This window comes from Trachurus trachurus, assembly GCF_905171665.1.
Source record: "Trachurus trachurus genome assembly, chromosome: 13".
Classification (NCBI taxonomy): Eukaryota; Metazoa; Chordata; class Actinopteri; order Carangiformes; family Carangidae; genus Trachurus; species Trachurus trachurus.
The window spans coordinates 29,933,507-29,958,805 of NC_139892.1; the positions used below are offsets into that span (position 1 = coordinate 29,933,507).

Genomic DNA, 25,299 nt, shown 5'->3' on the forward strand with positions numbered 1-25,299 from the left:
AGACAGTTGTAGTAGAAACCTACTAATTCAAAACAGAATAAAAGGTGATAAATTAACACAGCCTCTCTGAGAACAAGATTAAGAAACGTAGGTTCTGCCAATTAAATGACAGCAGAATCTCCTTTTGTATTTCTCCCACTTTGGCTGACATTCCCAGCAGCTGTGGAGCTTGAAATTTCTCAGAGAATGCTTCCAGGAAAGACTTGTCTAATTCCCATCTTAACACCCTCCAGTCCAGTGTCTAAAATGTATAGCATAATATGATGCAGAGTGAACAGTGCAGGCAACTGATGAATAACTTCACCTTCAACCCATTTTATTTAGTAGGCCTAGTGTTAGATAAGTTAGATAAAGCTTTACCCTGTGTTCACCACATTACTTACAGCTCAATCATTTACCCCTCTCTTCAGTCCGAGGACCACGGCGTGTACTCAATCAAATTCCCGATGAAATCCTGCAAGATGTCGAGTTACAGGAGGCGATCAAAGCCCTCCCTGCCAATTACAACTTTGAGATCCACAAGACCATTTGGCGAGTGAGACAAGCCAATGCTAAGAGAGGTGAGCCATTTTCTTTCTACTCGATCCATTGTGCAAGTGATGGGGGGGTGTTGCTCACTTCAGAAAACCAGAATTTTAACACAACAATATTCAAAAGTGTCACAGTGCTGACAAGTCTGAACATAGCTATAAAACACACATACACAGAAGAACTCTAACACACTTTGCACAATTAACTTCTGAATTAAGTTGCAATTGCTCAGTTGGAGCAGAGGCGGGATATTGTTACCTGGAAGTAAAGGATCGGTTATCAATAGTCTGTACAGTAGAGGGTGTGTTTTTAATTATTGTCATGTGAACGTGAACTTTTGCAAAAAGTAAAAAAGTAGAAAAATATTTATCTCATGCGTCTGAAAACTATTAAAACACACCTAAGCATTCAAGAGTTTCTTTTTATATTGTTATTCATACCTCATTAACACTGTTTGGCAAGTTTATGACGCCTTAGCATGTCAGTGTGAACATCACAGGTTAGACAGCATTAAAAAGCCTGTGTTTAAATAGACCCTGTGTGCGAGCGTTAATACAGAGAGCCTTCCATGAGCACATCTGTGCTCTGACCTACTTTGATGACTAATGTACACTCCTGCGATGTTCACACAGGGTTATCCTGTGTTGTGACAAATCAATGACGGACCCACTTTTCAAAAGGCCATGCAGGTCGCCCCATATGCGATGACAATGCTGTTCAAATGTCACAGCACCGAGCGCACATTGAACAATAGGCAGAAACATGAGAAAAAAGAGATACAGTAAAAAAGATGTGATGCATTTATGACTGTCCTCGTGTCATTCAGAATAGAAAGCATTTTTTGGTGGTGTGTTCACTGTTATTGGTCAGCACAGACGCCAACATGAAGAAGGATGCTGTTCAGTCTAGTCCAGTACATTATGTCCAGTGTGTTTTGCAGACAGTAGTGAATTTGTGGAGGGGATCTGTAATCCTTCTTTGATCTTCGGGGAGGGGACAGGGCCTCTGGGAATTGTGCTTATGTGTTATTGACAGAGTCGGAAGGATCCACTAACACCGCAGCTGATCGTGCATTCACGCTCGCATTTCTCACAGATGTAACAAAAAACAAATACAAGAATTTATATATTTTTATTTTTTATGCTCATCAAAAGTAGAACTTGGCCTCATTAACAACAAAGAGTTGAAACCCAGTCTCAGAGCAAAAATAAATATTCTCTATACCAGCTGGGAAACAATTTCTGTTGCCTCTCTGACATGCTCTTCACATGTTGTATCTTTTGTTGTGATGTCCTTTGTTTCATTGGTGTTATTAGAGGATGGAGGATGTGGGTCACTTAAAAGAAGCTATAGCTTCAAACAGAATCATTAGGTGTGAGCCGAGGAGTGTGGCCTGCAGTGGGACTGTAGCCTCAGAACTAAGTGTGTGGACACAGTGGGAGGCTTCACAGACCTTGATGTTGTGGTGTGTGGCGACAGGCTCATCATTTTGCTCTAGGACTCCTTACACACGTTGAATATTACATCTTAACTGTTAAGTGAAAATGAAAACAGAACAAATAATTCCAGTCTTTGTAATTAGTATGAGGGAGCTCATGTCAGTTTCCTCTCAGCTTCACAGTGTGAGACCAGAGATAGTTTTCAAAGTCGAGGGGAAACAAAGACGCAAAGAAACAGAATGACTGATGATGCCGTACTTCACATTCACTATCTGTTTCCTCAGGACTTATGGTCACAGATGACATTGCTGATGCATAGGTTTGATGAATATGCGTTCCACAATCGATCCATAGATTGGAGGGTGAGGCTGGACGAACAAACCCAGGGTTCAGATTCCTGCTTACAGTTCAAGTGCACTGTTTTGGATGTTTTCTGCTTTTCTGTGAAGTCATCATGACATGAGGTGTAGCTCAGGAACTAGGCTCTGCAACGTGTTAAAGAAAATCAAAATAATATACTCTGTGTCCCCAGGTCATCCCTGTCCTCCAAGTAAAAGATCCAAACAAGTCAACTCTTTTTTTTATTGTCCTCATTTTAAAAATATATTTCCTGTTCACTGAAAACAAACAAAACTGAGTGTTTGTCTTTGCAACCCTCAAAAGCTTATCATTAATTTCACCCATGAGTTGTCAGTATAAAGCCAACAAAGAAAACAGCATGTTTGATGATGTTTTAGGAAATGTTTTGGTAGTTTTTTAATTAATGGACTAGTTTCAGATGGACAGTTTAAAAAAAGGTGAACAGCTCACAACCTCAGCTGCTCTGCTTCAGTTTTTGTCTTTTCCCTGATCCCAGTGAAACAGGTCATTGTGTAGTATTACAGAGCTGGCCTCCAGCCTACTAGGAAAACTGTCCTTCACTAATATAAATGTCAAAATGTGTAGTCCTCCAGTTGCTCCTGCCTTGGGTGGAAATATGCAGATGGCATGCCAAGAGGATTGAATCATTCTTTTTTTGATGCCCTTGTGGGGAGAGTGTGGTTTGCCACAGCCTGCTGCTTTGCTTTTTGTTGTGTGACGTTTTTCTTTTTTTTTTAATTTTTTGAGCTCATCCTCTGTCTCTGAAGTCAGAAAGTATAACACACCTCTTCACCCCTTTTCTCTCTCTCTTTCTCTCTCTCTCTCTCTCTGTTCTTCTTTGTCCATCTGTTTCTTTGTCAGCCTTTGAACTCCTGTTGAATCGCTTTTGAAATCGAGGACTGAGGCACCGATAGAGTAGGATGTTATTTTTGCTGCCCAGGCTCTTTTGCTTAGTTTTATAAATAGTCAAAAAACCATGTGTTGTTTTCCTCTTTTTATTCTAATTGTGTTGTTCATCTGTTGTGCGTCTCATTTCCTTATGAGAGCAGCTTTTTATTTAGTCCTTGGCAGGTGGCCGTGCCCATTACTGTCACACATTCTGTGAAAACAAAAACAAGTGAACAGAAATGTGATCAGATGATAAGAACTACCTGATCCGAGGCTTGGGTTTTGTTAATAAAGAAGAAGCAACAATGACTGACATTCCTGTATTAAACAGCAAGATTGAGCTTCTCAGGCCATTAACAAGAAAGATCAAAGCAATGTAATTATTCATGTTTGATACAAACAAGTGGTTTTGCACCTTACAACACTGCGGCATTTACACTACCGGTATATGTTTCTCCAGCTACATGATCTCCCGCTCTTGTTGTATTGTTGAATTATGCCCACAATATCAAGAAAACAAGGCTGTATTTTTCTTTTTCAGCTGTAAATCATGTTTATTTCTCAACCAATCCATTGTAATATCATTTCATATTATAGGCTGATCTCAGGTTTGCGTTACAATATTTTATTGTAGCCTGCAGTGTGTTACACAATAGCTTTTCAGCCTTGAAACTACTGAATCACATTTTGAAAAAGAGAAAAATTAGACAAGACACAAAGATAAAGCCAAAGAAAAGAAAAAGCAGGACAGCCATGAGTGTCTTCGGGGACCTTGAATCCATGAATGAGTTTCCCTTGGGGGATCGTGAAATGCCTGAGGAGTTGTTCTGTCTCCCAAGGTCTTCTCACAGCTATAAACTACAGACAATCAAAAGCTTAGCACGGATGACAGTTTCTGTGTGGATGTTTCCTTGAGCTTCAGGACAATAAGCAACACGTGAAGCATCTAATTCTTCTCCTTTCAGTTTTTTGTGTGCCCATGATAAAGTTATTTCTATGAGAGCCCTAGGTGTGGAGAGAATATGAGAAAAGCTTTAATGAAAATAATAGTAACTAAATGACAGTTGTTATCACAAATTCTCAAAAAAAAAGAGGTGAATTGTCGATTGTGGCTTCCCGAGTGCTCATGTTAACTGCACATCCAGCTAAGCCACAGATGGCCCACCACATTAAACACAAGTGCTTCACGAGTCCAGAATGACAATTACGTCCATTGCTGGGAACTTGTGTTTTTCTCTAATTAATTAATTAATGGTCCTTTTCTTAATCGTGTTTTTTGTGCCACCCCCAAATAACAGAACCAGTGTTTTCTTTCATCCACAAGTACAAAACAACTTCTCAGTGAGCAGTCCAAGATGGCCTTTTCCGCTCTGTCTGAACAGCGTGCTCCTTTATAGAAAACATGACAGTAGTGAGAGTGCCGGCTGCCAGGGGAAAGTTCAGGCAGATCACAGTCATTGTTGGTGTCTGCAGACTGGACACGCAACATGTGGAAACTTTTGTGTTGGAGCTGAATAGAGCTTTATGGAAGATAAATACACACATGTGTACATGATACTACAGGGAATGGTGGCTATTGGGTCTGTGTTGAAAGTCTATAGCAACACAAGTGTTGCTATAGACTTTCAATATATGGACAATTTAAAAAATAATCAAAAGTCATTATAATGAATAGAATTTGTGTAATGTATTACATTCTGTTATATTGAATATATCAGTTCACTTAAATTATGAATCAGGTTTTAACATCAGGACTATAGCAGGACTGTTGCATTAGTCAGTTCACAAGCAATACATTAATATTTAATCGTTTAGTTAATTAATTTCATCCCATTTTCTTTATTAGCCACTTTTAATTGTATGTATCAGTTGTTCCTATTGAAGTTGACATTTCACAAAGCATTCAATCTAAACCTTGACGTCTAAATGTAACATTCACACAGCCCCAGTCTGAATCTGCCACAACATGAACCCTATCTATAGCATTATACTCATCCTCCTGGCCATAACCCCCCTTTTGAGAATTCAGAGTAATCCCCCGGCTTTGTCCGGGCAGTCAGCCATTCACTGATAAATTGGTCTTCCCAGCTATTTCTTTAGTTTACCTCCTTTCTTTGATTGTTAACGTAATCCCACATGTAGCTCTCTTGTTGCCCGTATAGCTAATAGCATTACAACAATATATACATCCCAGGAGAACATTGCCAGGTCATTGGTTATTCAACACTTTTTGACTTTTTGACACTTTAACTTGATTATGGCTGCACAAAAACGACGTCTCTAAATATAAGAAACATCCAAACTTCTTATCACTTTTTATGTCCGCATGATTTAGGAGCTCTGTATTTCTTCTTTTTTTTGAGCAGGTCTATTTCCAAAGCAGCTTCTCATGCTTGCGTGTCGACATCCATTCAACCAACCAGTCCCACCTCCAGCATCTGATTCACCTTTTCGCTGGGGGCAGCAGATGGAGAAAGCACTTTGCTTCTGTCAGCCGGGGCAGAGGTGTGCTCTGAAACCTTTCTCTGTTAATAAACTTGCCCTTTTCGAAGTAATGACCTGTCTCTCACTGTCTGCATGAGCTCCTGGTGATCCCTTAACCTTTCATCAGTAAATAGTGCTCCTGCCCCGCCTCTGCGCATCGCTCCATCTATCACTCCATCTCCCTGCCATCCTCCCTCAACTCTCTTGGCCTTTTGTCTGTCCAAGCTTTTATTGGTTAATGCTGTCTGGCACTGAAGTCTTGAAATCATTTCAGGCCTAGTCATGTGAAAACGTTCAGTGTTTTCGAATTATACGTGTCCGCGGAGACATTGATGGATTTATTGAAGTAAGGTGTGACAGAGTGTGACTGGGGGAAAATGGCACGGTTGATTGCAACAAAGCCACACAGAGTTCACGCTGAAATGGTCAACACTTTTTGAACGCACCTCTGTGATCATTTGAAATTTACACCAAACCTAAATAGATTTCTTCACAAAGGACATTAAATAGGAACAAGAGACCTGTTGACAGGAGGCCTTGTTGGCACACACTCTCACACCCAAAAACAAACACACTCAAACACTGAACAGTAGAACAGACCAAAAAACTGGCAAGAACACACACTTCTGCTAAAATCTGCTGAAATCCATCTCATTCATGAAATAATCCTCAAGTCTGGAGTTTGCAGACAGTCTGTCATCATCATTTTGAGTTGTGTATTTGAGACACTAGCTTTAGTTCAGCTAATTCCATCATGTTTACTGTAAAGGTTTTTTTTTCTACTTTTCAAAAATATGTTCATCTTTATCTGAAACAAGAGATTGCCTTTATATCTGGGAAACACATCTGTCTGTCTCATTGAAGCCTGTGCTCAAACACTGGATGGATTTTATTTTGCTCGGTGAATGAATGTTTGCGTCATTTATCAAGTTACATTTCTCAACATTTTAACATTTCCTGGTTCCAGCTTCAGTAACAACTGTTTTGCACTCCTGATAGTATGAAACAAGAAATGTAAATGTCACACATGGCTCTAGGATATTGTGATTTTTACCATGTCCTCATGCTTTACAAATCTTATTTCACCAGTTGAATTGGAAAACAGATTTGTGAAGAATGAAGTAGTTACAATTTCACAGTCTAATTGCATTTTTAAAATTGCAGACCAAAATGAGGAAAAATGTGGAATAGGGGAAACTATTATCATTATTATTAGCATTGCACCATATTTGCTTTTCTTACTTATCTCACTGCTGTCACTTGTTTTTTCCTTCTTACCCACTTCATGCTCTGATTCCTTTCGTGTTATCCCTAACTGCAGGGGTTTTAGTCAGTAATCAATACTTCACTGATACCAAGATGTCATCATGTTTATTGATGACAAGATGGAAGGATTTAATGTATACTGAATTATTTACTCCTGCTCTGCCAAAAAATATAGAATTATCTGGTTAGAAATCCCCAAAGGACGGTTATTAGTGCAATGACATTTTATCTCTGCTATCATTTGTTTATCATTTGTAACTGTAAAAACATCTCTATCTATGAAGATGTTGAAAAATGAAAGCACTTGCGGATTTCAAATAATCTTCTAATCCAGTGGTCCCTAACCTACTCAGCACTGAGACCATATGTTGTTAATGCAGTCTCAGAGCACTTTTTATTTCAATGATGATCAAACACATTGAATAACCAGCAGCAGAAACATGAGGCGAGACTCCACAGTGGCTGGTCTTTAATATGAGAAAACATATATATGGAAAAATGTATGAATACAGTTCAGGAAATGCAAGACATTACAAAGTGGAGCACACTGGTGCAGGAGATGGAGCTGATCCAGGAGAAGCAACTGGTCCACTGAGGAATTTCTGTGACTAATGTTGCCATAGATCCAACGCAAATAGCAGCTTCATGAACATTTGTAAACAGATTAAAAATGTGCTGTATGCAGCTTCACAGCTTCCTATTAATGTTGTATAGAAGTTACACCAGTAGGGTTCAAACATAATGACTCATTGCTTCTTCAGACGCTCATATTTTCTCTTGAGCTCATTAATATATAATCCCTCCACACACGTGTTAGTGGTGAGCTCGCACTTTCCATCAGAACATGTTATTCAAAATTTCCTTTTCCCATTACCACCCTTCTGTTAATATACCTCCACCTGCTTTTTCGAGGTGGAGACTCTTTCATGCAATGCTGATCTGCACATTTCTATTTGCAAAAAATCCAGCAGAACGTGCAATCCTCGCATCACATCTCCGGTCGTCATTCGCGTGACTTTTCCTAAGATGAATATGCATAAAGGAACGAGCTGTACTCCACTGATTGCAGGCAGGGTGCAGTCGAGATGACAGAGAAACTGTGCTTCCAGGCTATTCTGCCTGTTTGATAAAAAAAAAAAAAACCTGTTCATCTCTTGATGCTGAGTGACTCTGAAATGAACCACTTAAAACCACTTAGTAAATCCTGCCCTAATCGAGATTTTTCCATCAGCTCACCTTCAGTTGTTGTCAGTGGATCAGCAGGTCTTCTGTTGTCAACACGCTGTCCTATCAGTGGCACCAGTGTTTGTTAATTGGCTGCTTAATTTCAGTTTTACAACAGCGTCATCAGTTTGTCTGTAATAGAGTCCAGCTTTGACACATAAAGCTGTGTAAAGCTCTGGGAAGGTGGCGTTTCAGTAGCAGAGAGAGAGAGAGAGGATGAATGTGAGTCACAGAGCCAGTGGCGGACTCACAGAGGCAGCAAAAAGAGAGGGTTTAATGGCTCTATACAAGCCATGAGCTGTACAGATAGACCTGTGGTGATTGGGTTGGACTGTATTTCCAACAGCCCCGTCACTCGCTAAAATAAACCAGCAGTACTGGCGTGGCAGAGGGAGAAATTGCCCTGAAATGTCACTATTTTCTGTCAGTGGCGCACTCCGAACCAGCAGCTGGGGCTATGTATGGTTGTGCTGTCTGGGGATTTATTAAATAACATGCTGCCGCCACTCTGCTGCAAATGTGTAACTTTTCTGTTTGCTCTTTTTTTTCTTTTCTTTTCTCTCTTTTTTTTCCTCTTTTCTTTACAACAGTGGCCCTGCAGCTTCCAGAGGGCCTGCAAATGTTTGCCTGTGTTATCGCTGACATCATTGAGAGGTAAGGAGGAGAGAGAGAGAGAAGAGAGATGTTTTAAATTTGGATTTGCTTATGTTACATGAGAGTCTACGAATGAGCAGCAGCTGACGAACTCTAATTGCCTCGGCCACTTGATACTCATTAGGAAAGCGGGGGCTTTGTCGTAATTCCCCGCCTTCAACTCAACTCAATCAAGGATTCAACAGAAAATGAGTCGCAATGACACTGTTTTTACGACAGAGCAGATATTACAGCTTCCCCTGGTCACAGTTTAGAAGAGGGGAGCGATATTATTCTTGTTAATTACATCTTGTCTCAGTCTGCATGTGTCCTATTGCACACCAGCACTCCATCACAGAGACACCATGTAGTTGTTTTCTTTGTTTTTTTTACATCTTGCAGTGAGATGTGCTTCAGCATTTAAGTGCTTCACTGCGGTTTGGTCCACACTGTGCTCAATAACATTTGCGCTTAAGTGCTGGGTAAACAGAAACACACATTCTGAACTACACTTGTAAGGGCCACTGCGATCTACAAGAAAAAGCCAGAGTTGTTTTCCACTTCTTCCTCTTACGCTTGTTGTCTCTCCGGCCTCATCTCACCTTGAGCTGACCTTTGTTTCTCGGGAGCTCTGTTCTGCTAAGTGTTTTCTCTAAGGGACACGGCTGCTATCATTAAACACCTAGAGTGGATCTCTTTCATAGGTGTTTAGTCAATACTAACCAGATTAGGAGATGGACGGGATGAGGAATAGAGTTGGTGAAGCTTCCAAACATTGTTCAGGCAGGCTGGATATTAGATTTTACACAGGAAACTGGGATCACATCAGTTTGACCGTGTTATTGTGCTGTTCCTGCTTACATGCATTTTATATTACTATGCAGAGACAATTATTGACCAAATGATCAAACTTTGGTCTCACTCACAGAAACGTCTGGAGGGTGGTTGTCTTTCTCCCTTGCCTCAACTCTTTTATCTATCTTCTCTTTTTGCGCTGTCTTGTTCATTTTTAACCCAGCTGTATCGAGCCTACCATTTTATCTTTCTATCACCCTCTTTGCAGTCATTTCGACTGTTTTCTTTCCACCACAAAAAAGGTGATAGAGTGAAATTTTGATGATAAGGGTTTGGTCTTATCACTCCCGCTGCTATCGGGCTGAGAGCTACCAACGCATGCTGCATGACGTTTAAAACCACACACCAGTGCAGTTAACATTTGTACATTTGAAAAGTCACTGTCCATCATAGCGTCTGCTAAATCACCCCCATCTATTCTAGTAAGAGCAATTAACGAACACTAATTAGTTTTCTCACTGTCAACGTCTATGGCTCATTTCTGAATTTTTCACTCGCTTTTTCACCATTCACACAATTTCTCCGTGAGACTGCAGCAAAGAAGTGGCTCTCAAGGTTTCTCTTTATTTGGTTGTGTTATATAGTTTCCCTTAAGGCTTAAGCCATTTGCCTCGGCACGTACTGTTTTAGCAATTTAAGTTCTTCCAGATTTCACAGATGGGTTCTTTAAGTCCTGGAGAAACATCAGAGCCAATGCTAAGTTCTGAGTATCTTCCATCCTGTGTACCAACATCTTGGTGGTGCAGTTTCATTCTTAAAGGACTAGTTTATTTCAACCACAGCAGATTTTTTATGCAGGATATTTACCTTATGTTTCATTTTTACTTTCATTAAACAGCTTCGGACTAATAGTGATGTTGGATAAATGACTTGTAGCTTGTTACAGGGGAGAGTGGAGGCTCCTTCCACATTGTGGCTGAAACCTGCATGATCAGAGCCTCTGACGCGGTGTCACAGCTCTCGTCTCAGTGGCACTGCGAGTCCGCGACACAAACGTGCCCCGTAAACTGTAATCTCTTGTTTATGACAGATAAATAAGACTTCACAAATACACACATCGTAATTGGTTATCAAAGGCTTCGTTGAAAACAAATGCACACGACCGGGAGGAGGGTTTGTAAAACAGCGGAGAAGTGGTCGCACTTGCAGATGTGGTAAATGGTGCGATTTTTAAATCAATAAAAGTCGTATTTTGATCAACATTATGTCTCAAATTAGACTTTTTTTTTTACTTTATGTATTTGCACATATAAAATAAAACAAAACATTTATTTATCTCTCTTACTAGTAAGAAAGATACGAAAAAGAAATGTGCAGAAACCCGAAAGGCTTATAACATGACCTCACCTTGATCTAACAAATAATTGAAGCACAGTAAAGAAATAATAATCACATACCTTGTGCAAGGTATAGAAATAACAAAATTAAAAAAAAAAAAGAAAAGGAAAATTAATGATTTCACTTGTAAGCCGTGTAATAAGCGGGATAATGTAGAGTTAGTTGCCTCGGGGTTCCATGCATCCTGTCAGGGCTTATTTCCTCATAACAACCGACTAACTCTACATTATCCCTTACACACACATATACGCCTATAAGGGCTTATGGGAACAAACAGTGTCTCCAAGGTTGTTGTCACCATGTGGTGGCACCATACCATGTGGTTGCTCTTTACCGTCTGATCCTTAAACCTAGTGATAGTCAAGTCAAAAGTAGCCTTGATAAAGGCACCTGTACAGTGTGACCATTTCAGAGCACTTCACTGTGGCAACAACCAAGCCATTTGCTGAATCAATGAAAATCCAACCCATCCTTATCTAGCATAGGATTGGAGGGTGGTGTTTGGCGAGAGTGAATGACAGTAACCTTTGCATGTTGGCACAGCAGGCAGCTGACCTTGTGTCACTTAGCTTATGTTGGGGGTTACCAGAGGTCCCAGGGGTTGGGCAGCTGTGCCACCACCATCAGTGCCACAGTCCATCGTTCTCTGGAGACAGGGCTGAGGTCCATATCAAAATGGGGATGAAAGCGCTAAGCTGTCCTCAGAGTAAGGCGCTTCTCTGGGATGGACTGCTAAGTCTTAATGAGGACAAGCTGCTCTGAATTATGGCCATGCTGCAGTTAATACACTTAGGTCAAAAACCCATACCCTTTATATATGCAAACTTTACAGTCAACCATGCTTAATGTGAAAGGCACTACATTTATTTTTATTTTTTTGGCATGGTCCATGCATGTCTCATCATCATCTATTTATACATCTATCTGTATGTCTTTCAGCCTCACCCTCCCTCTTTCTGCTTGTGTTTCTGCCTTAGTCACATCCCCATTAACAGCTGGGGGAATGGACATGATCTTATTATTTTGCTCATATTAACTCATTTACAATGAAACAGCATCATGAACTGAGCCCTGCAAAAGTGGCTAACACATTTCAGACTTCAAAATGGTTAAAGAAAATAATTACAACAAAAGCAACATGAATCAGTCAACAACAAAATAAATACTTGTTCAGTTATTCACTGTTTAAACAGTATTCACTGACTGCTCAGCTGCCAGAATCCAGTCGAGAGACACTCTGAGTGCTTAATATTGCTTATATGAGTCGCCTTCTTTATTACAATGCAGCAAATACAGGCTGTCAATGATGGAGGTTGTTGTGGCTGTAAGCAACCTGAGAGTAATCCTGCAGACAGCACTCAGGGCAGAATAACATCAATACATAATTTATTAGGTCTCTGTTAAGGAAATTATAGGCAATTAAAAGGTAAAAAGGTTCTAAGGTTATGGATTATAGGATCATAAGGTTCAAACTTGATGCTAAAAGAGACGAGAAGCTGCTGCACTTAGGCCAAGATTGTGTGAGAATTGCTTTACGTAATTTGGTCAATACAGCTGAATTTTGGAGTTGTCCCACAACATGATTGTTCATGTGATTAACAAGGCATCAAGGCAGGAGGATGTGTGTGTGAGTGTATATATACACACATATCAGAAACATTAAAGCGTCCGTGTACAGATGTTGAAACGTGATCTTAGGTTGGTTCTACTTCAGAGCTGTTTTTATTGAATCTCATTTTATATATATAAGTACTTAAATTAATCTATATGATGGCACATCTTCCAAATTTACTTTCAGCTCATGCTATGCAGGCATAAAAGATGAATTCCTCTTGGTACTATAAAATAAGGCCCAATCCCAATTCTCCTCCCTTAAAGCAGATATCAGTGGAATGTTTTTGTTAATATAAGTCCTAAATAGTCCTATTTTCCGTCAGCAATCACTTACATGAAGTATTTCAGCCTAAACACGAGTCTCTCCGTCACTCTGCTCTGCTGTAACCCGAGGAGAAAATTTTCCTTGTGGGATACAAGTGTTATCCAATGAGGAGAGAGAACGGCATGAAGGGCTGTGTGTGCAGCCAAGGGATGCGCGTGAATGTGGTGACGTAGCACGAGGACCAATTGATGCCTGACAAGGGCGGGGGCTGCTAACTCATGGTGCGTTCAAAGAAACTCGTACTTTGTGTTTTTCCTTCCTGTGAAGTCATACCAGTTCGATCTGGTACGAGTTCACGGGTCGGAAGTTACGAGTGGCCGTTATAGGGAACTTTCACAGACAACAGGATGGTAAAAACACGAGCTACGGGTTACCTGGAACGCTACCAAGTCGTAGTTGTGACTTGAAGCTGTAACTTACGGTTTCAATAGCCTGCCTTGAACGCAGCATTAGCCGAAACGGCCGTGAAGCTGATATCTGCTTTAACCTTACCCCTTGGTTTGGTGCACTCGCTGGATAGATTCCCCTCAATGACAAAGGGATAGTGTTGAAGGGTAGGGAATTTTACCTACAAATTGGGACACCACTTAAAGGGATAGTTCACCCTAGAATGATATTTCGCTCATTATCTACTCACCCTCATGTTGACTAAGGGCTGGAAGAATTATCAGAGTCCACCGTCCCTTCTCTTAGTTACAGGGGGTCTCGGCGTAGCAGTGAATTTCAATGCAACGGTTGCAAAGGGACACCGGAGCTCTTCGTAAAAAAACACACACAAAAAAACATCCAAATACCTCCATGATGCTCGTATGTAATGTCCGTCTTGTGCTGAAGCCCCAAATTGCGTAATTGTCCCGAAAAAAATTAAATAAGTCTATATTTTAAGCTTGTTTGTAGCGGAAGCTTCTCGTCTTCTTCTTCTTCTCCTCTTCCTGGTCCGTCCAAATATCGCGTGATTCGCAGTAACCGCACTGACGCCGGCGCAAAGGTGGGAGTACAGGATTAAACAAAAACAAAAAAAAGATGTGTAGCTACAGGTGGACAGACTGGCTTCATGTGAAGTGTCACGATCTCGCAGAACAGTTTGTAGTAGTAGGAGTGGGCGGCCGATATGGCAAAAATATCATATCACGATTTAAAAAAAATAAAATAACAATCTAGATCTTAAATTGAAAAACAGACAATTTAGGTCAAAGAGCCTTTCTGAACAGATTTTAATGGGCTCTCTGCACAGCTCCACTACTTCCCGTTCGCGGTAATTTGAACACTGTACAATTAGCGCGATATAGCGCATTTACCGTTTATTAGCGGCCAAGAGCGACCTATCCATGCGTCCCTGTGTTAGTCTGTGTGTGTACGTACGTGCGGTGCGCCCGCACGCGAGAGAGACTGCAGGTGGAGGGGCTGACTGGCAGAGATGAGAGATAGTGAAACACTGTTTAAAAAAAAAAAAAAAAAAAAACAACTCCTGCTGTGGCTTTCAGCCATGGTTTTCCATGCGGCTACCGCTACACACACAAACAAGGTGGCGGGTAAGAAAGCACGTCACTGCCCATAATTCGCTATGATTGGTCGTTCAGGTTGACGACATAACACGTCTGGTGCGTCGGTGCATCAGCATAGAACTGCAACTTATAGAATGTAGACGAACCTACGATCTCTGCACTTTGGCAGATCGTTTACACGCTCTAATCCTTCACGATCTAATATCGTCATATCGCCCACCCCTAGTTTGAAGCGCTGCCGTTCACAAACCACAGGTGACGGGTCTCCTCCGGTGTCTGTAGTATTTCACACTCGTGCATCTGCAACTGCATCAGTGTTTACACGCCACTGTCTTACGATGTTGCATTATAAGCACCAGCCTATATAACTTGTGCAATATTTACCAACTTGGCTCGTCACACCTGTGCGCAGCCCTTGATTTTCTTCCCCTCAATTCATAGTGTGTATCACATGGCCCTTCAAATTAAGTGGGGATTTTAAGGGCTGAACAGCACTTCCCTTACTCATCTTGCAGTTTGGGACACCCTACCCCTCTGCGGGAATGCGCAAAATCAAGGGCTAGGGCTGATTTTGAGGGGAAGTGCAAGTATTGGGATGCAGCCTAAATCTTTACGATCTTTCGCTAAACTCCTCTGAAGTCTTACCACAATGTCGTCGTCCTCCACCTGATTCTCTCTGTGCCATTTCATACTTCTATACTCCTCCAGCACTGAGATTGTCACAACACATTCAAAACGACTACAAAGACTTATGTTTTCACAAGTAAACAAAAGAGGAAAAAGCTTTCAGAATAAAAGACAAACACATAAGTTGGGCAGGCAGGCAGTGATGCATGTGCTGTCATCGTACCATATGTTTTATTGCCGTCGATGGTACGCCAGCTGTCTTGGTCTAGTTCTGAAAGATATTTTTTATGAACTCGTGTATTTATTGCTGCTGCTTTTGGGACGACAGAGAAATATAAAGAAAGTAGCAGAAAGCCGGGTGTGTGGGACTGTGGCCATGCCCTAATCCTGAGGAAAGCAGTAGCATTTAATGTTAATCACTGTTCTCCTGGCACAAAAACTCTGGGCCTCTACATGGAGATGTTGGCCTGTAACCTAATCCGAGGTCTTGTTCTCTTCTGTTTGTTGGTTGAAAGACAAATTTGCTGAGCACACAAGGCCAAGGGGTCCCTGTTATTGAAGTGAAAAACAACAGTGAAAAATGAAACATTGCTTTTCCCAACTGATCAGGAGTCATCAGACTCTGTTTCTGAGATCACACAGCAATCTACATGTTTTAATTGGGCTGTTGTTCCGTTGTTTGTTTCATATGTAAGCAGGACTCACTGTATGAGTGGATAATCCTTAAGTAATTAACTGAAATTGTATTTTATGATATGAATACAACATATTACATCAACTAACATAATTTTATATGTTGGTAAAATAACCTGTGCAATGACAGTTAGAGTTAGTGTGTGTTTTGATCTGAATACATTCTAGTCTATTCTATTCTCTATTCTCTGTCTCTGACTGCACAGGGAAACTGCCTTTAACAGAGCTATTACACCAAATTAATGAATTAATATAATTGACATATCTGTGGTTGTCCTTGTTTTGTATATTTATACTGCTGTTATTCTGATGAGCTGTTATGTGGATCTTTGTATTTATGTAACTTGAAAATTCAGACTTTGCTTATATATATATATATATATATATATATAGATATATAGATACATGATACATATAGGTACAATCAAATAAAATGCATTAAGAATAGTGAACAGAAAAAAAGCGACAGGTATAGAAGGACTGAGGAAAGCAGAAACTGGTAGATTTAAATGTATGAATAATATTTCACTAAGGATTACCTCAGTCCGCACTCACCAAACTACTCATTTTCTTTAGGTCTGGCAGTTTTCCTAAACCAATTCACCACATTTTCATGCACAATAATAGTCAGCAAAAAAACATCCCAGGCGTTCAGACGACAGAATAATGAGGCCCACATTTCTGATTAATATAGAAACAAGAGTAGGAAGGAAGCTTTCCCAAAAATGGCCTTATAAATAAAGATAGACCAGTGACTAAGCCTGCGCATTGACAGAAACGGCCAACCAGCCCCGGCAGTGAGTATACAGTGATGAGTCAGAGATTTAACATTTGTAAGAGTCTCAAAACAGCATGATAAATGGTGTCTAACATCCAAAGACACTGAGCTGATGGAGGGAGTCACAACAAATCACCATAACAATAGTAAAATGTTGCAAACAAAAGGAAGAAACTTGTGTGTGAAACATTATGGTGTAGAACCAACTTAGAGGATTAGTCATTATAATACTTGATATCAAGCACAAAAAAAAAGCCGAGCTGATATGAATTCCAATACAGATTTTGATGCTCACTTTTAAATCGGAGCAATGAGCTCAATAACAAAACAATAACTAAATCCAATTTATAGAATTAACACAGAAATAACCAATTGTTAAATATTTCTAAATTAAATCCAAACAATAATCATGTGATAGACAAAAATATGCCAATATATAACAGTTTATCAGGCTAAATTTGTAAGGGCGTTTGGTCAAAGCAGTCAACTAAATCAACTACAAATGATGCAATGCTTATCACTTGTCAAAGGAGACATTCAATTAGAAATTAAATCACAGAGATCACTTAGTGGTTTCTTACCCCTTTGAGTGCAATCTTGAATCAGACTGAAATTCCAGCAGAGAGAAGAACAATGGTCTTTTTCAAGCCACTCACACACGGACAGAGTTTCCCCAACAATCTATCAAGAAAGCCCTCTTACTTCTTGTACTTAATCAGAACTGGTAGATTTTCTGTGGTGCAGGTGTTTGACACGCTGTGGACGTCTGAAATTGTCCAAAAGTGTGAGGGCAAATGTCTGGAAAATGTGTGACCAGCAGTAACATGACTGTCAGAACAAGAGCGCTATTCAGTCAGGTTTGATAAGCGAGGCGAGCCAGTGGGGAAGGAACAGGTTCTCCGATGTTCATTGTTAAGGATTCTGGAGGAGTTGTGTGCTTGTATGTATGATTCAACAAAACATGCGATGGACGACGCACACTCGGTGATCCCGCTGACATACTGTACCTGTTTTCTGTCTCTCTCCATCATGTACTATCCGAGAGAACTGTCAGCATCGACCCCAGATGGCTAAAGTAACCGTCGTGTCCGATGCAGTGTGTTTGGTAAATTAAGGTTCAGTATGCGCACACAACTCCCAGACATCCCCAGGTCCTTCATCGTAGCCGCCTGCATCCATCAGAATGGATTCTTCTATATTCTGCACGGCAGGTTGAATCATTTCTGTGGGAGCAACAGCCACAGCCCACGGCCTCCCGGGGTAAATGTCAACTCTACCATTAGGAAGGAGCCTGGTAGGAGCCTTGAACGCCTTCTTGTCCTCACACCGTCACAGTCCTCACAGCGCCCACAGCACAGCTGAGCTGTAGCAACAGATATGGGCGTTAAGTGACTGAATGTGTCTGCGTGCCAGAGTACAATGTTACAATGTGTACACACTGTTTTTGTACATACGTGCATTATGGTCGTGTGTCTGTATCCGACTCCAACCTTCAGCCTGCTCCCCAACCTCATTTATGCAAGGTTCGTATATGAGCTCCTGGCTCAGTCACATACTGTCTAATTAGCCCTCCTGCCAAGCACACCCCAAAGCTGCTGAGCTCCAACAACATATCATCATCTGCAACCACCTTACAGGTGGTTGCAGATGATGATATGTTGTTGGCCCTACAGAAAGCTGTCGCTGTCGGTCGGGTTTGTCTGTGTGCCCTCCTATAGTCTGTGGAGACATAGAGACACAGACTGGAAGACAAAATGAGCAGAGGAAGGTTAAAGCTCTCACTGTGGACCACTTGCTAGATATATTGAAGACAGTTCATAGGTGTTAGATTTGCTAACATGGCAAACACAGCAACAAATGATTTATATAGAAGAAGTTTTTATTTATACTGTATAGCACATTTCCTGCCAGAGACAACTCAATGTGCTTCACAACCATAAATAAAAAACAATGTGTTGTTGACTGAAGATTGACCTATGGAAAAGAAAGTGCAAAGAGAAAGGTCTTGAGTCTGATTTTGAAAGTACTGAGAGCTGAAGTGCTCCTGATATTAGATGGTAGCGGGAACTGAGGCACTCAGAGTAGGAAGGTGATTTTAAAAAGCCTTTATTGCAGCATGGCCAAACAAATTAAAACCAAGCCAACGCTTTGCGGCCACAGGCCTTCATCAGGGCTGATATAAAATGGCCACCCATACAGTATGTAACCTGTACAGTATATATAGGAAAAGGTCACATGTCTGGACGGGTAGAAACACATGTGATGTTAATCAGTAGAATGCAGTATACATCCACATCTAAACAAACATGAAAGAAGAACAACACAAAATATACAAGCAATCAACAATAGAGAACATTTCAAACACTATAAATCATCAGGTTAATTAACAAGGGTTTTCTCATTCAGGAGAAGCTGAAGGAAGACACACATTGCTCCTGATATTGTGAGGGAGGGAATTCCATTTTTGGGGGGCGGCATGATAACTAAATGCTTATTTACCTGATTTTGTTCTGATCCAGAGTTGACCTGAGAGATCTTGTTGGTGTGTATGGATTGAACAGTGCTGTGGTGTAATTTGGAGCCATTTAATGCTTGCTTAGATAGTTAAACGAAACCAATTCTTGATATATTCAACCACCTCCTCATTGCCTTTGTTCTTTTCAAAATGACAAACAGAAGATAGTGAAGAGAAAGTCTAGACTTTCATTACATCTACACCAGGTCCCTGTCATCTCCGACACTGCTACCTCACGGGTGAATTTGTGGGAGAGCGTTAAGTACATCAGCCACACCTAAGTCCCTGTGCTTCTCACAGACAAAGGCCTGGAGAACCACTAAGATACCTGTAGGTTCTGTCTTTACTAATCTCAATCACATCTCATCTAGGGGGACATCATGACCGGGAAGGCTGGAAATCCTGATAGGTGCTGACATGCCGTGATATGATATCTGGGCAGATACTGTAGCACCTTGGAAATTGCCTGAGTTGTAGAGCTGAGCTCCAGAGATATGGAAAGAAAAAAAATAGTCACTTTGGCATCAGCAAGCCAGATCTAGGGGGTGATTAGAAGTGTTCACAGGTCCAACATTTGGGATGGTACCCAATATTGGAAATTGTGAAGAGACCCACATCTCATTAGAACAGATTCAGGATGAGGATGACCCACACATTCTCTAACAGAGAAACGGCTGTAGACTGTTGTAGATTGATCAAATTAATTGATAGCGCAAAAAGCTGTCTGCAGAGCAGCACGATAATAATATTCTAAGACCGTTTGGTCATAGAAACTAATCTATTTTGTTTATGTGCTTCAAAGACACAGTCATATAAATAATGTGAAGTCCTATTTCCACTTGCTGCACCAACAATAAAAAATGTATGGACAAAAGAGCGGTTTAATATCGGCGAATCAGCTGCCAGAGCAAAGCTCCAGTGAGCTGTGAAGTTCACAGTTATCAATCTCCCTCTCGCACTAAAAAACGCACCTGATACCGAGCACACTTGAGTCCATTCAGAACCACTCAGGTATTGGACATATTGACACACATACCTCAGACCCACAGCAGTGAATCGAGGCTGCACCCAAACCAATTAGACAGAATTTGGATATGGACCCAGTCGAACCCCCTGTGCCCTTTGAAGTCCAAATGAAATCAGAGGGTAGTAATGAGCTCTTGGGTGAAGGCAGCGGTTGCCTGTTCTACTGGTGTTGTTGTCCAAGGCTGGATACTTTTTTATTTATGAAGTAATGATACAAACACATTTCCCTCTTCTCAGCAGTGTGTAGAAGAGATAAGAAATGCTTAGTGCTGAAGGTCTCAGTCCCACTGTTCCCCTCTGTTCTCGCTACAGTCATTCAGACTGGTCATAATCACTCTCATTTTGGATAGCACAGCACCCGGCACATGTCCATGTAATTGCACTCACAGAGAGCCATGTAAAATTATGCACAGTTTAGGAAGAATATATCGGGAGAATTATTATGTTTGCTTTTAAAATGTCTTTTCACAGTAGTTCCACTGTCATTGTTTTGGCAGTTGAGGGACACAAATTGGGGTTGCACAATCCACAACATGTGAAGAATAATAACAACCTAGAAACATGGCCAAGCATCATTTGATCATGAAGTTCTTTTTCTTATGAAAAATCAAGTGTTGTGAATTCAGCCAACTGGATGGCTAGAAAAAAGGATGTTTCCTAATACAGAATGGAACAGCTGCTCCTCTACACAAACATATCTTAACATATCTCATATTTTGCATTACTTTGTACTGAAATACTTTAGAGAATAGAGTTGTGGCAAATACAACAACATAACTCACACACAAAAGTGTAACTCAACCCTGTCAGGAGAAGAGGAGAGGGAAAAGCAGCGACTATTAGACTGTCCTTTTTCGTTAGAGTATAAATAAAGGACAACTCAATCACTAGATTCGTCAAGCATTGAGAGATACTCTAACGACTGGGTGTTCCCAAAAATTAAGTAGGCAATGTAATGACAGACAGCAGCTCAGAGAAATTATGACAAGGAGCGTAAGAGGAGAGGAAAGGAGTCAGAAAGCCAGAGAAAATGAAAAGAGAGGGGAAAGACTGAAATAACTTCAGGGGGGGGTGAGTGACAGATGATGGAGGAAAGCCTTAGGGGTGAGTGAAAGGGGGATTAGATGAATGTGACTTCATCAATCGCAACAAGAAAAGGTTTTTAAAGTCTTTTATTTTTGCCAGTTGAGTTTGTTGTCATGAGGATTGTGGCTACCGAGGGAATGCAGTGATAAATAGAGTTGTTGTCCAAACAGGAATGTGCAGACGCAGCACGTAAATTAGGTCCAGTGGGCCTGAGTTTAGGATTCGCAGCTGATCAATTTTAAAGGGCCACAAAACCAATTATCTCAGTCAGCTTCCTAATGTGTGAAACTGCAAGCCGTTTATGAAAAGTTCAAATATTTATGATCATTTCATAAGAGATCTCTGTTTTTCAGTTTGTCTTCAAGCTGGTTTGAGGTGGGAGGGGCTTAACTTATGACGTCACATCTTAATCAAACTGTTGATCAAATCACACACACACACAGTATTTAATACTATTTCATAGTGTTTATCTGTGCAATAGTGGATATTTTGCCCATATGGGGCCAGTGGAAGCAAACTGTAAACAAGGCTGAACAACATTAGCAACATTAGCATTTAGTTTCTGAGTACCTGAATCTAAGTCAAACACACACTCTCTTTAAGGGAAATGTGTGTCCAATGCTGAAGTTTAGGTAGTCGTTGCTGGGCATTTAATTGAAAAAATAATCAAAACCAAAATTCAGAGCCTTTAACTGACGTAATCCTGCCCATGTCTGTTATTTCAGATTCCCCCCTTTAATTCTCTTCCTGCTAATGCACCATCCCCTGAAAAACATTACCGGCTGTGTAGTTGCGTGCCACCACCCCATCCAGTCCACTACATGGAAGCCATGGAGGAAAACTCAAACACCAAGTTGACTGCGCGTACCCCCCAAAAAAGGATAATCCAAGGTTTCTGCGATGTACATTAACTGCTCCTTAATTATTACTGCCACTGCTATAGAATTGGGGCAGATGCACTAATAGGCGCACACAAGCTAACATGTCCATGGTTTCCTCTCCGTCAGCGCTCTCCTTCTCACTACAGGCTGCTCTGTTGTCAATTAAACACACATGGCGTTGATGCTACGACCGCTGCTGGGGATGTCCTGCCTTCCTCCGCTTAAAAAAATCCTAGAGGATTAATCGGCCATTAATCGTATAAAAAGTTCAATTAATCGTGATTCGGATTTTTGCCATAATTGCCAAGCCCTAGTCGTTAACTGTGAGTTTTTGTGGAAAAATCTTGACCACTTACTGTATGGTGATGTGAACCAAAACATTAATGACTAGCAAGAAAATTGAAACAATGAGTTTACTGTATAAAGCTCAACAGAGCTGAAGAGACCTGCAATTTAACTTGTGTGTTTTTTGTCACTAAGAATGACCTCTTTCCCATTGACACAGTAATTTTATCCATTATTGTAGAGAGACACTGATAATAAATGATGCAGAGCAACCTGCAGAGCTAGTTCAGGCAGAAAACTCAAGCTGCGCCCATCTTGAACAGCTGATCGGTCACATGCTCTCCTCATCCAAATAGGGCGAGTTATTTAAACCCCCCAGTTTACCTGCTCATCCCTGGCTATGCAGCCGCTGCTGCTACTGCTTACATCTCGCTGCTGCTGCTCCTGCTCCTGATGCCTATGGGGTTTTGCAAACCCACCTCCTCTCCAGCATCCACCTGTGGGCTCTGTCTCTATGACCCCATGCGGGGGGTCTGCTTCATTCCCTGTAATGTCTGCTGCAGACATGCTCAAGGATACCTATGCTGTGCTGCAGCTCAATAAATGATTTGTTCTCATTCCAGAGTTGTCTGACTGAACTCAAGAGTTTTCTCATTCAAACTTATTTGGTCATGATGAATATGTAATGTTGAGAAACAGTTGATATTTGAAATCAAATTTTCAGGGGCTGTACAGCAGTCTCTCAACCAGTATACACATGCTGACTTTCAATGGCCGTCTGTGGTATGATTAATTACATCAGCCTAAGCAAGAGGTGAATAAATAGTTTCAGCAGCAACAGCAACTTCAAAGAAGCTTTAGTGCTGTGTTCTTGTAGCTGCACAATAGATAGCACTTAATACCCCCATTATCTGTCCTCTGTGGTTCCTTATCCTGATCCCTGTCTTCATACCCTCACTGATCTGATAACCACTGTGTCAAACTAGATTTAGTTTTCTTTATTATTTTCTTAGAGTTCCTCGGAGATCGTATCTCTTCCTGGTTGCAGGCCTAGCCCTGATATGAGTTTTCACCTCCTACAACAGTATCAGCACACTTGTAATGACTGTTGCCATATTACCATTTTGTTTTGTTCCCCAAATTGGATTGCAGCTCTTTTAAGCATATTCAGCAATGCTGCAGTTTGGGGCTCTATCTTGATAACGCTGTAGGCTTTCCCATAATGACCCATGGCTCAGGCTTTTGAATAAATGCCATGACAAATAGATGAGATACACTCACAGAAATAGCAGTAATGATCTTGTTTTTCAGGGAGTTAAAGGATTATCTAATGGTATTACTGAAAACATCTGTCTAAGCGTCATCCCGTACTCGCTGCCTCACGTCTCTGTTTACTAATTTCTGGCAGATGTTCAATGACTGCAGTTAGACTGTCATATTTTACACAGGGTTTTGTCTCCAAATTTTCTCAGTAGGAGACAGGCGGCTCAGGAGTCCTGTGTCAGTATGACAATGAAATGAACTGTGAAGAGGAGGAGAGAGACAGAGTGGAAGATATACTATATATAACAAAAGAAGGAATGGAGATCATTTAATCCTCCTGCCCAATGCCCCATGCCAAATTTGTTTTTGGAGAGGAGTACTTTGTCAGGATATTTTCTATGTTATATGTGCAGAAAGCAGATTAGAGATATCTGATTTGCTAATATTTCCAAACATGGCAGCAAACGGCTCATCTGTCAAACATATTCTGTCCTCTCCTCATCATTGCACTCATGTTCTCCTTCTCTCTCCCTTTACCTCTATCTCTCTTGATCTCATGTAGGAAACACTCCTGCCCTGTTTTTCAGTTCACACATTCCCATGTCATCTCCCACTCATCATTAACTCTTCCACTGGACTTTAATTTTGCTCATTTCTTCCTGGTTTAATCTTATTTTCCCCTCATTTATTCAAGCTGAGCTCATTTAAAGAGGAAATCATGACAGTTCATCTCTGCCCTGCTCCGCTGCTACCTCTGGGAGAAGCCTCTTTTCCTGGGCCAGTATGCTGTGCCCTGTGCCAAAACCCCCACACACACACACACACACACACACACACACACACACACACACACACACACACACACACACACACACACACACACACACACACACACACACACACACAATAAGCTGATGTCTGAAATGTAATGGAATAAAAGATGAACCTTTACCAGATGTAAGGAATTATTCACACATTTATTTTGTTTACAGCGTTAGGTGTGTGTGTGTGTGTTCACAGTGCATGCATGGCTTCACTTGGTATCCAAGCACACTGCATATGTTCATTGGAGCTGTCTACCCTCAGTCTATCAGTGGCAACAGTGCATGAGCAGTGCTGCTCACCTGTGCCCACCTTGCTGACCTGCTTGTCACTTTGTTTCCTCTGAGACTATTCAGATACCTCTGCTATTATTAGACTTCAGATGGTAAAAAATCTCACCGGCAGCTCTGTCATATGGACAGACAACCTACTGTGGAGTCTACTGGCAATTTCCTATTAGGCTGCTAGAAGAGACAGTAGCAATACAGACTGTCAGTGCCCCTGGCTGACTCTAGTCCTGTCTCTTTTTGTGTATCAGGGTCAGTCAAGGTACATCAGGCTAGACTATATTCATTCCAAAAATTAATCTTAAATGTACAAATGTTTAAGCAAACATGAAATCCCTTAATCCCTCTGTGTTTTATTTTCCACAATGTTTCATTCTAACGTGTGCCTGAAAAATATGCACAACGCACTTCAAGTAACTTCAGTCATGCCTGTGTGTTATGGCTGCATCACTACTGATGCATACGTTTTTCTTGTTGTCTTATTGGGATATGTAAAATGCCTTCTGTCAAGTCTGTGGAATAGATTCTGCCATTTATGTCATGTTTATGTTAAAGGGATAGTTCACCCAAAATT

The 25,299-nt window shown here is 41.0% G+C and overlaps 1 protein-coding gene across 1 annotated transcript in view; it reads left to right on the top strand.

Moving 5' to 3' along the window:
• dph1 (diphthamide biosynthesis 1) overlaps positions 1-25,299 on the top strand; it is a 59,765-nt gene that overhangs the window by 3,696 nt on the left and 30,770 nt on the right. Inside the window, exons 2-3 of the mRNA XM_083985424.1 lie at positions 411-560; positions 8,783-8,846. Coding sequence (XP_083841550.1) covers positions 411-560; positions 8,783-8,846 — 214 coding nt within the window. The remainder of the gene's footprint in view (positions 1-410; positions 561-8,782; positions 8,847-25,299) is intronic.